Below are 12,186 nucleotides of genomic sequence, written 5' to 3'. Positions count from 1 at the left end.
ATGGTGTCTTCTACATGTGTGTGTCCAGGGGTCCGTCGTCTCACAATCCGTCCATGGATGAAACGATACTGAATCTTTTGTCATGTACAAAAACAAACCTTTCTCTTTCTTTCTTTATTTTTTAATCACACTCTTAAACTTAAGCGTAACAATCCTCACTGTGTCCGTGACGACTGTGATAGCTTTTTTTTTTCTTTTTTTTTTTTAAAAGTCACCTGAAAAAACTGTCATAAACCACACGGTGGGTGCACCTGAACACAGCACTGACGACCACAAGTGTTTCATGGGGCGTTCACAGTGAGCTGCACACCGTCGCTCTTCTCTCACATGCACACACACACGCACGCACACACACACACACACACACACACACACACACACACACACACACACACACACAGTTCTCATAGCTCATCCTCCCCCCGTAACACACTTGTGTTTTGTAGGCCATCACTTCCTCGTGATATGATCTTTACGTAAGCATTTCCTCTACGGAAGAAGAAGAAGAAGAAGAAGAAGAAGAAGAAGAAGAAGAAGAAGAAGAAGAAGAAGAAGCCCTCCATCGTGTCCTTCCACTCACTTAATGATCTCATGTGTGAAGTCAGAAAGAGTCACTTTGTCATTTTTTGTTTTTCTAACGTTGCTCGTGCACAATCGTGTCGTGTACGCAGTGTTATGTGTAACGAGAAAAATGTTTGGTATTATTTGCACTTTTTTTTTTTTTGTCCCCACTTAAGAGAAAATTCTTAAAAAAAGGGACAGAAAATGTTCTGAATAATGTAAATTAAATACTGATGTCTGAACCGAAGGACTCTTCATTTCTTTATGAACTTCGATTAACGGTATAAAAGTGTTTATTATAAAGACAACAGTGCAGAAACACGTCTTATGCTTCTTCTTTGACGGTCAGATTCAAACAGTACACGTAGTCGTTGCGGCACCCGACCACCAGGGAGCGCTGGTGCACCGCCGGGGACGAGAACAGCTCCCCCGGGAGCCGGAGCGAGGCCAGCGTCCGTCCGTCGCGTCCGTCCAGGATCCACGCCGTGCCGTCCGTGGAGGCCAGAGCCACCAGGGTCCCCCTCCGGCCCACGGCGGCGCCGTCGAACACGCGCGGACTGGAGTACACCTTCCCCGTGGTCTGGAAGGTCCAAACCGGGGAGCCGTCGGCGCGGCTCAAACAGTACAGGCGGCCGTCGTGTGACCCGCACAGAACCCTCTGCTGGTCCGGTGTCACACACGGGGAGGAGAAGACCGGGCCTTTTGTTAAAAACTGCCAAACCTGCAGAACAGAAAAGACATTTTTTGGCTCAATTTGCAATCATTAAAGGGACAGTTCACCCTTTAAGTGTTGGAGACGTTGCCCCCAGAGACGTCTGTCTTCTCGCACTCTAGTTTGTGAATATGTATTTTAAAATTTTGGGGTGCACTGTCCCTTTAAGGTTTCACACCGCGGTCACACGGCAGCCTCACCAGCGTCCCGGTGTCGCTGAAGCAGCAGATGTTTCCATCCACCGATCCGATCGCCACGAGACCGGAGGAGACGTTTGGCGAGGAGAAGAACGGGACGTCTCCACGGTACGACCACAGGACCTCTCCGCTGTCCTGGGACAGGGGACAGGGGACAGGGGGGACAGACAATTAAAAAAAGACGTCTCAAAACGGCCTTCAGTGAACAGAGCGGTGAGCTGTAGTGTGATGCTTCACTCACAGGGTTCAGGCAGAGTAAACGACCTCCCAGCGAAGCGGCGTACAGCTGTCTGAGTGACGGGTGGAGGCACGGCGAGGAAAACACAGCTCCGCCCCCACAGCTCCGCCTCCAAACACACTGCTCCACCTGAAGCACAAACACGTGACCGTTATGTATCTACAGTCACTAGATGACGTCACTGTTAAAGGATCTACATGATCGTCCTACCTGTGGGTCCAGGGCGTAGACGTGTCCATCGTGGGAGCCCACTATCACCAGACCCGTGAGGGGGTCCACGGCGGGACGGCTCTTCACGGCGTCTCCCGTCTCGAAAGTCCACCGCGTCGTCCCAGACGCAGCGCACAGGAAGTACACACAGCCGTCGTAGCAACCTGGAAACATCAACCCCCCCCACCCAAAGAAAGGTCCATGAATCCCAAAGAAAAACAACACAGTCAGATACACAGTCGCAGTGTTTCAGGACAGCTGACCTATAACCACGAGGCTCCCGCAGCGAGACACGGCGGCCGAAGCTTCGACTCTGTCCCCGAGAACTCGCTCCCACAGGAGGCTCCCGTCGGCCAGGTCTAAAGCCTGGATCCGGTGCGAGTGGGAGCCGATGAACACCGTTGTTTTACCGGGTTGCACGAGGAGCGCCGGAGAGGCGTCCACACATCTGCCCGTGTCCGAGGACCAGCTCAGCTCGAGGCCCAGAACTTCACCTCCGCGTTCCTCGCCGGGTTCTGTCTCTCCGAGCGCGTCGGCCCGGAAGTCTGAACGCAGACGTCCGATTTGGATCGCCTCACCTGCTCGTCTTAGAACTTTAACAGCCCGCGTGTCGGAGGGTCGGTTGGCGTGGCGTTTCACGGCCGTCGGTGGCGGGCTGCTCTCCGGCGGCGGCGGCGTCAGCGCCGCTCTCTCCACGTGCCGCAGAACGTCAGAGAAGGTCCCGTCGAGGATGGCCTCCAAGAGCTCCGGCGAGGTCGTCCCCACGGCAACGAGGATGTCTTCGTGCAGACGCAGCGCCTTCAGGGAGTCTCCTCCACTCAGCAGGAAGCTGGAATCGTCGTCGACGGACGCATCTTCAGGGAGAGCCAGAGCTTCCTGTCGTGCAGAAATAAACACATATTCAGGTGAAAAGTGAAACCCGGAAGTATTTAAACGTGGAGTTCTGGATAACGGGCCGTACCTTCCACAAGGACCGCAGGGTTCGCCTCAGTTTGGTGAAATCTAACCGTGGAGACTCTGAAGAGCGTCTCTGTCTCTGGTACGTCTTCATCAGAGCCTCCATGTCCACTTTACCTGAAACCAGGGAGAACAATGTCTATTATTTTACTATGTTATTGTATTTATTTCATTTCTCATTATATACATATTTTTATCATGATTAATATTGTTTTTATCTAATTATTAGACAAATTATTATTCAATTTATTATTAATTTTAAATTGTATATATATATATATTAAAAAGTATTGTTTATTAATATTTTATTGTTTATTATTAGTCTCATTTTTATTTTAATATTAATTTGAAACCATTTTTTTATATTATTTTTATATATTATATGTTCTTTTTTTATTATTATTAATAATTAATAATATTTTTTTTTAATATTTTATAATCCCTCTCCAAGATTTCTAATTCTCCATTAACGTTATGAAGATTGGGTGGAGGTCCATGTGAGAGTGGAGAGAGGAGATGAATGAATGAATGAATGAAACATGAGAGGAGCTGAAGAAATGAGCGGAAGAGTTAAGTTATTGTTGGGGTGTGTGTGTGTGTGTGTGTGTGTGTGTGTGTGTGTGTGTGTGTGTGTGTGTGTGTGTGTGTGTGTGTGTGTGTGTGGTGTGTGTGTGTGTGTGTGTGTGTGTGTGTGTGTGTGTGTGTGTGTGTGTGTGTGTGTGTGTGTGTGAGTGAGTGTGAGAACGGTGACGCTCACCATGAGCAGTCAGGCACAAGACCGGGACCAGGACCAGCGTGTCGGGGACGCTGTGAGACGGCAGCAGCAGGGACAGCCGGTTCAGGACGAGTCGGCTCAGATCTCCATCCGTCTCCTCCGCGGGGGACGGGAGGTCTCCCCCCCGCTCCGCCGAGGCAGCAGCTGGATCCGCTGGATCTATGAGAGGAGAAGCCGCCGTCCGGTCTCCTCCAGATGTGGACGCCACGACGAAGGCGATCAGTCGGAAGCCTCCGTGCAGACCCACAGCACAGGCCTCCACCTGAGGCAGGCTGCATATGAGCTGGAGGAGCCGGAGAAGAAACATCAACACTCGTCTCCAGTCAGTTAAAACCTGAACTCAACACCTCCACGGACAGGTTCTTCTCAGAGATCCTGGATCCAGAGGACCCCTCCGTCCATGACGCTCCTCATCAGGTCCAGCTGCTGTTCTTCCTCTCTGCTCTACGTTCATGAACTAAATTAAAAGTACTGAAGACGTTCTCACTTGCTGCACGCTCTCCAGGTTCACCCGTTTGCCGTGGCGTTTCACCAGCCGGTCTCTCCGTCCCAGGTAGAACATCTGCTCCTCCTTGACGTCCACCCAGTCTCCGCTGGCTCTCATCGTCCCGGGGACGGCCGCCTCCTCGTCGTCCAGGAGGCACACTCTGTCCTCTCCGCCTGCACCAGGCATCACACGGGTTTATGGAATAAGATGTGTGTGTGTGTGTGTGTGTGTGTGTGTGTGTGTGTGTGTGAGAGATCTTCCTCACCGATGAACACCTGCCCTTCGCCCTCGGTAACAACGCGGCCGCGTTCGTCCCTCACTTCCACCGTTGTGTCCGCCAGAGGAGTCCCGAGAGGCACAGAGGACGGCGACCTTGAAAAGACACGTCGTGTCAGACAGAAGCTGGATTCAGAGAGAAGTCTCAGACAGAGGTGCACTCACAGGAGGCCGGCCCGCAGCAGAGACTCCGGTATTGCGTAGCAGCAGGCCCAGCAGGACACCTCGGTGATGCCGTACACGTTGTAGACGCGGGTGCGGTTGTCCTCGTGCCTCCAGCTGCTCAGCAGAGCCGGCGAGGGACAGGCCTCTCCGCCCAGAGCCAGAACCCGCAGAGAGGAGCCGGGAGACAGAACCTCCCGCCTCAGGACGCGGCGGCCGAAGCTGCAGAGCAGCGTCGGCGTGACCTGCGTGGAAACAAGAAGACGGCATCATTACTAGAGATGATCATTGTTTGATAATGATATTATTCTACATATCATATTTTAAAATAAAGGAGGTCCCGCTCGCCTGCAGGACGGTCGTCTTGTTGTCGGTGAACAGCAGTCGAGACAGCCGGCCGGGCGTCTTCTTGGTCGCGGTCGGGACGACGAGGAGCTGAGCGCCGGACGACAAGGCCAGGAACACGTCCACCACAGACGGGTCAAAGGTTAAGGGCGAGGCCAGGAGAACCACGTCGTCTGCTCTCATCTGAAACAAAGACCTGAACCGCGAGAGAGGACGACCGGTTTAAAAACACGCCGACGGTTTTAGAGGCCGGTGAAGACGCCAACACACACCTCAGGTGCAGGATATTGGGGAGGATGCACTTGTGCGGCACCCTCACGATCTTCGGGAGCCCGGTGGTTCCAGATGTGTGCAGCACGTACGCCAGGTCTCTGAGCCCCGGATCGCGGCGGAGACCGGCACCCCCTGCCGTCTGGGCTCCGGTTTGTTCTGGGCCTCGTTGGCGCGGCGGCGGCTCCAGTCGCACCAGAGTCAGTTTGAACTTCGGCAGCGTCGCACAAACCTCCACCGACGCGTGGTCGACGAGAGCGGCCTGGAACATCTGGACGGGAGGAGAGACGAAGAGACAAAGAGGGACGTCAACAGATGTACTAATATCACTAACGTACAACACACTCAACTGATTTGAATATGGTTCATAGGAGACATTATGAAAGTAGATGTTTAGGATTTTGGTCCTGGATTATTAGCTCCTTTCATGGCCCCGTCTTGTGATGTCATAATTCATTTTTAAGATTTTGATTATGTAATCTATATTGAGCAGATTCCATGTGGTCCTGAGAGGAACAATAATTCATTTATCTGTAGTTTGAACCCAACTTTATTGATTTACGGAGCACCTTTCACACAGACATGAAGTGTTTTAAAAAATTAAATAAAAAAATAAATAAACCATAAAAACAATTTTGCAAGACAAAAAAATTACAACAATAAAGCAACACAATATTAAAAATTAATAAATAAATGTAAAAAAAAATTAAATAAACACCAGGAATAATAATTAAAATGTAAAAAAAGAAAGAATTAAAGACTAAGGCTATAATATTATTATACATTAAAATAATAACAGGTCTTTAATTTATTTTTAAAAACACAGAGTTGTTGTTAATAATAATGCATAATAAATCATGATCATTATTGTTCTGTCTATACGTTCATGAGGTATTGAACCTGCAGGACGTCGGTCTTCACAGCGCAGAACTTCAGGCCACACTGGTTCATGACTCTGGAGGTGAAGAGTCCTGGAGCTTCTGGGTCCAGAGGGACGTAAGCAGCCGGTGACTGCAGGACGCTGGAGAGCAACACGGGACACTTCATCACCCTTCATGGTAACACCACCCAACATAACACACCACCCAACACAAAACACCACCCACCCATACGGTACAGAAATTAAAAATGTTTAGTCAAGTCAGGTTTATTTATATCAGCACATTTCATATGATAGTAGAATAAATAAAATAAAACATTTTTTAAAAATAAAAGCCAATAAAGAAAAGGAAAGATCATAAATGAAAAGTATTAAATGTATAAAAACATATAAGATAAAAACGGTATCTATCTCCTATACAAAAAATAAGAAGCTATAGAAAAGAAGGTATTAAATGTATAAAAAAATAAGAAAAGATAAAAGCATAAGAAAAGAAGGTATTACATATAAGATGAAAACACAAAAAAAGTATCTCCTATATAAAAAAATAATAAGATAAGAAGATAGAAAAAAGAAAGTATTACATTTCATTTACAATAAATAGGGAATACGTTAAGAAGGTAATATCATTATTATTATTATTATTATTATTATTAAAAAAATGTATAATAATTCTTTTCTTTTTTTTAAGATACTGCTGTAGCCTCCTGATCAGACTCTGTGTTGTCACATGGAGTGAAAACAACAACAACAACAACAACAACAACAACAGCAGCAGCAGCAGAGAACTCACCCCAGGATCCAGACGGGTATGAACAGATCATCGGAGCAGTACAGCCCGATCACTCCGCCATTAGGAGCGCAGTTGATTCGCAGAGCACGAGCCAGCTCACCGGCCAGTTGCACCAGGTCTCTGTACAGCAGCAGGGACCCGGCGTACTTCACAGCTGCTCTGTCCGGGTGCAGAGAGGCAGCGGCGGCTACGAGCTCCTGCAGCGTCCGAGCGGCCATACTGACGATGAGCCGTTCAAGGACCACCAGCGCATCCTCTGTTAGCGTCAACTCTGTACAAAAAAACACCCCAACAGCGTTTAGATCGCATTGTAATTCATATATTGTTCAAATTCAGACGAATTTGGGTTTTGTTTTGGATGGAAGAGGCGGAAACGTGTTTGCTGTTTGTCGCGTGTAGATGACGTACGCGCTGATGGCTGTTTCAAATGCTTCTGTCATAGTCGGTCGTCCCGACATCTTACTTAAAAACAACAATATACAGAGCACAAAACATATTGACGTGTTAAAAATTTCCCTCCACCATATTATTGACTACATATGTGTAACGCTGACATCAAAAAATTAAAACCTTTTTTTTTAACCTGAAATATTCAAGAGCGCTATTTTGGAAAGCATAATTTCCGAGTGACAGTGAAGGCCACCCTGTCCAATCATCGGTCGCGAGAAACAGTTTTAAACCTGAAGAGCGCCATTTGTTTAGCCTGCTGCTGCTACTCCACTAACGTAAAGAAACATACTTCTATAGGCAACATGGACGACGTTTTAAGGACACGACTGTCTATAAATAGTTTCAACTACAAAAGCTCACTGGAACGAATCATAGACAAGGTGTGTTCAATGAGGCTAGCGGGCTTAACGGTTGCTGTGTTACCGTTAGCACGTAAGTTAGCGTCAGTGGAGTAACCTAGCGTAGCTAACGCTAGCTTGAATTCACGTTAAAGATGACGATGTTAGCTTTAACGTTGCGTCTGTTTTTGTTTACTACAGTATTCAAAGCTTCAGTACCAAGATGGAGGAGTGGAGGTGGACCTCGACAGCACAACACCACAAAGTAAGTAACGCACGTTAAAAGGTAACGTTACAGTAACGTTACTCTCTTTAGGGTGTGTAGTAGTAGCAGTAATGCGTTTCGGTCCTTGTTAACAATTCGCCAAAAGGAATTAATGCACATAGAAATGAAGAGATTAGGGCTGCAACTAACGCTTATTTTATTTTATTTTATTTTATTTTTTTATTTTATTTTCTTATTTTAATTTAAATTTAATTGTATTATTCATTCTTAATATCTCATCTTTTAAATCACTTTTTATACAAAACAGCTGTGTTTTATTATCTTTTTAATGTTATTATTCTATTTTGATATTACTTTTGTTTTTATTTCCACTTTAACTTTTTTATTCCAGATTTAACTGTAATATAAATTTGTTTAAATGATCAATGTGAGCATATTTTGTTGTCTTTTCTTATTAGTGCTGAATAAATCATTTGAGTCAATGAACAGTATTAACACTTTTAATAATTGACTTATTGTTAGCTGTTGTGTATATAATGCCAGTAAAATATCATATTTCGGGGTTTTAGACGTCGCCTTAAGTTCTGAGGATTTTTGGGCGTTTTCACCTTTTTCTCACATTTTTATTCTAGATCATCAATCAAGACATTTTACTGATTAATCAACAGTGATTTGTCTCCATGTCTGCAGCTGTGTAGTTGTGTAGTTGTCCCGTGTCTCATTGTGTTTCTTTTTCTCCACTCTGATGAAGCTCTTGAACGCTACATGATTCTGTCTAAAGCAGAGATCAGCAAACTGGAGTCAAAGGTCTGAACAAACACTGCAGTGCTTATGACACAACATACAAAAACCTGATTTATGAAGGAGTGAATCTTTCAGTATGTCATATTTAAAAAGATAATGTTAACAATCACAGCCTAAATATAACATTCATTCACGCTAAACTTACACAAATAAACATTTTTTACTATATTTCTCAATTCTCATTGACTAAAAAATGAAAATGTTACATAAATAAAATCTGAAATTTCAAAAATGAATTGTACAGTTGTGAAATGTTTTCAGACACACAAATACATTTTTGAAAGTTGTGAAGTGATTCAGAATCTTAAAGATGAGTCTTAATATTTATTTAGATATTAAATATTTGTACAGCGATTATAATCAAACGCTTGTCGTCTCCTCAGAGCCTGACAGATTTAAGAGATGAGTCAATAAGAGGTTAGTGTCCACAACCAAACACAAGAATAGAAACTCACACATGTTTATGAATTGTATATTAATTATGAATCTGATTCCTTTGACATTTCTTCCACCACAGCCCAGGACGTCACCAGAGACTCTCAGGTGAATGCACCGTCCTCACTTCAACAGTTCTGTCTTAAACATCCAGGTCATCATGACGTCATCGTGGTTTTGTTTTTCAACAGCTGGACTTCTCGTATCAAGATGGCGGATCTGATGACACCTGCGTTTCCACTGCACAGCTGTCTGTGCAGGACGACGGTAAGAGCGAGAAAAGCAGCCGGCAAACTTTGAAAACACCACGTGGCAGAGAATGTGCTGTAGGTGACGTTCTTCTCCTCTGTCGCGTCCTACAGGGACGTCTACGGGCGACTCGACCGGCCTCACTGTGAGCTCATTGGACGAGAGCCAGAGGACCGTCTCCGAGGCGGAGGTCCAGCCCGAGGACGGAGACTCTGTGCTGGAGATGAGCCTGAGGAGTCACGGCAGCTCTCTGGTGGAGCTCTACCCCGGCATGATCAGCCGGATAGGACGGGCGTGGCGCCGGCAGCACGTCTCCGAGGCCGCCGACTCGGTGCTGAGGAGGTACCGGCGGTGGCGGCGGCAGTCGGGCAGAAGCAACCTCGGCAACACCTTCGTCATGCTGAGACACACCGGCACAAATCCAGAAACCGAAAGCAGCCGGACGCTGTTCGAGATCAGAAACAGCCCCGTGAAACGGCAGTTCACGGGGACCGAGACTACCGCTCAGTCTCCCTTGAGGATGGTGAACGACGTGCAGCAGCAGTCTCCTCGGAGGACGCGTAGGGAGCAGCACCAGCCGGTCCTCGTGATGGACTTATTGGACTCATCGGGTCCCTCTGAGACCTTCACGCCAAGAGAGAGCCCGCTGAACGAGACCTTCACGGTGTCTGAAGCGTCCCGGCTGGGAGAGCAGCCCTCCGTCTGCACCTTCAGTCCCTCGCGACCCGGCCGTCCCGCCGCCAGTGCACCCATAGACCTGTCTCTCAGGTCCAGGAGGCTCTCGCTCAACGCTCACTCGCTGCAGGCTGATCGCTGCCCTGTGTATGCGTTGGAGACCGCCAGAGGAAGACCAGACGTCTACGGCTCCCCGGTCAGGCAGAGTCCCTCACATGCAAGGATGATGACCAGCCTCAGTAGATCTCCTCATGGCTTCTCCAGAAGCCCGAGAATGTGTTCTGGAGAAAGCTTCACCAGAAGCCCGAGAACGTGTTCTGGAGAAAGCTTCTCCAGAAGCCCGAGAACGTATTCTGGGGAAAGCTTCTCCAGAGAGCCTTCGAGGCCCAGATTAATCTCCACCCCTCCGCAGAAGCCGGCTGTGCCCCTGAGGATGCTTCACCCTCAAGACTCCCATCACTCCCTCCACCCACAGCTGCGTTCGCCTCAGTCGGCAGCAGCAGAAGGTCGCCACGGGCTCCGGCGGCACCTTTCCTTTGACTCCTCCCTGCCGTCGTTCCGCGTCTCGTACTCCCCGAAGAAGCTCGACGAGGACTTCCTGAAGCTCTACCACAAGTTTGTGTGCCAGAGCAAATCCTCCTTCTTCAACGGGCTCCACTGCCGCCTCTGTGCTAAAAGCTCTGAGGCCAGCAGAGTCCTGTCGTCTTCCTCTTCCTCGGCCCTGGCAGCTCTCGCCCTGTCGCCCCACCGCTCCCTCCTGAGGAAACGCCACAGGGAGCTGGAGCGGGACGGCCACCCGCAGTCCAAACGCTACAGGGACGAGCGCTGCCCGTCCTCCCCGGGGTCCAAACGCCACGGCAGAGAGATGCTGAGGCGCTGTCTCTCTCCGTCCGAGTACGGCCTCAGGAAACCCGGCATGTTTCAGAGACTCGGCGCGCAGCAGAGCTCAGCAGATGCACATCAGGAGACCTGGACGAGTCAACGCAGCCACGCGTCTGCTGCTGACTCCTCTGGAATGGGTGAGCCTCCTCTGTAAACATCGTATTATGCTCCAGGAGGCTTCATTCATGTCCGGTCTGTTTAGATTAAAGGAGTACTTCTACCCCAGAATGATCTCTTTTACAACGGTTACTCACCACATGTTAGAGTCCTCTTGAATGGAGGCAAAACTACATCAAAACATCAGTTTACAAACTCTCACAGCTTAATCTTAAAGTCTTGTTCATCCATCGTATGCTCACCGCTTCACAAACACATGCGTCTTCACTAAAACCAGACTATTTAAAGGGACAGTGTGCAGGATTTGGTGGCAACCGACTGAACGCTTGTCCGCTCACTCCTCTATTTCTAAGAACTACGGTGGCCTTTGGGTAACTAAAAATGTGAAAGTCTCTCTCTAGAGCCAGAGTTTGGTTTGTCCATTCTGGGCTACCGTAGAAACATGGCGGACTCTGAAGAGGACCGGCTCCCCGTGTCAGCATGAAGGGCTCATTCTAAGATAACGAAAATGAGCTTCAGGTGATTCTACACTGATATGAACTTTGAGTTCTAGTCCCGCTAATAGATCCCCCTAAATGCAACACACTGGCCCTTTAAGACACTTATAGAGGCACGCAAGATCATCATTTTATTTAAGGATTCAAAGCACCATGCTGTGAGTAACATCATCATTCTGGAGGTGTGAAGTGTTCCTTTGAGCAGTTTGAGTTAATCAGTTTCCTTTGCTCTGCTTCATTCAACAGGAAGTTCTCTGGACAGCAGAAGATTCTCCCCGAGGTGATTATGATGAAGTCTGATGTGCGCCGTTTGTTTCCTCACCTCTTTGAGTATTAATGTGTTTTAATCATCGGCCTCCTTTCCTTCAGAAAATGGTGAAGAGGGATTCCATCGGTCCACGGAAGGAGAACTATCAAACATCAGTGAGAAGCTTCTTCTTCTTCTGTGGTCCTTATTGTTTGTGTTTCTCTCTTACTGTACCGTCAACACGTCTATCGTTCGCTTCATTCTCTTGTATATTTTCTAGCTCAAAGCTTTTTTTTACTCTTTGTGCATCATTATCTAAGTACATATTTTATCTGTTTATTATAATAAAAATGACTCAACATGCAGTTTCTGAGGAAAAAGAAGAAAGATGAAGTACTTGTTT

The 12,186-nt window shown here is 47.5% G+C and overlaps 2 protein-coding genes across 2 annotated transcripts; one reads left to right on the top strand and one right to left on the bottom strand.

Moving 5' to 3' along the window:
* Window positions 1-173: 173 nt before the first annotated feature.
* On the bottom strand, window positions 174-7,238 carry aasdh (aminoadipate-semialdehyde dehydrogenase). The gene is given in 13 exon segments (XM_068725340.1): window positions 174-1,282; window positions 1,474-1,605; window positions 1,712-1,837; window positions 1,919-2,794; window positions 2,880-2,992; window positions 3,633-3,933; window positions 4,138-4,310; window positions 4,403-4,509; window positions 4,579-4,820; window positions 4,924-5,116; window positions 5,193-5,461; window positions 6,091-6,211; window positions 6,864-7,238. Coding segments are annotated over 13 exon segments (3,267 nt in total). The 5' UTR covers window positions 7,082-7,238; the 3' UTR covers window positions 174-886.
* A 302-nt stretch (window positions 7,239-7,540) lies between these two features.
* On the top strand, window positions 7,541-12,181 carry si:dkeyp-117h8.4 (uncharacterized protein LOC572032 homolog). The gene is made up of 9 exons (XM_068725287.1): window positions 7,541-7,693; window positions 7,853-7,916; window positions 8,629-8,684; window positions 9,065-9,098; window positions 9,199-9,224; window positions 9,308-9,383; window positions 9,479-11,059; window positions 11,783-11,816; window positions 11,906-12,181. Exons 1-9 carry the CDS (start codon window positions 7,616-7,618, stop codon window positions 11,913-11,915), a joined length of 1,959 nt encoding a protein of 652 aa, XP_068581388.1. The 5' UTR covers window positions 7,541-7,615; the 3' UTR covers window positions 11,916-12,181.
* Window positions 12,182-12,186: the final 5 nt, after the last annotated feature.

Source organism: Cebidichthys violaceus, unplaced genomic scaffold, assembly GCF_023349555.1.
Source record: "Cebidichthys violaceus isolate CVI_PGR_0920_01 unplaced genomic scaffold, fCebVio1.0.p SCAF_35, whole genome shotgun sequence".
Classification (NCBI taxonomy): domain Eukaryota; kingdom Metazoa; phylum Chordata; class Actinopteri; order Perciformes; family Stichaeidae; genus Cebidichthys; species Cebidichthys violaceus.
The sequence above is the reverse complement of the archived record's forward strand: the minus strand, read 5'-3'. Positions and strand labels throughout refer to the sequence as shown.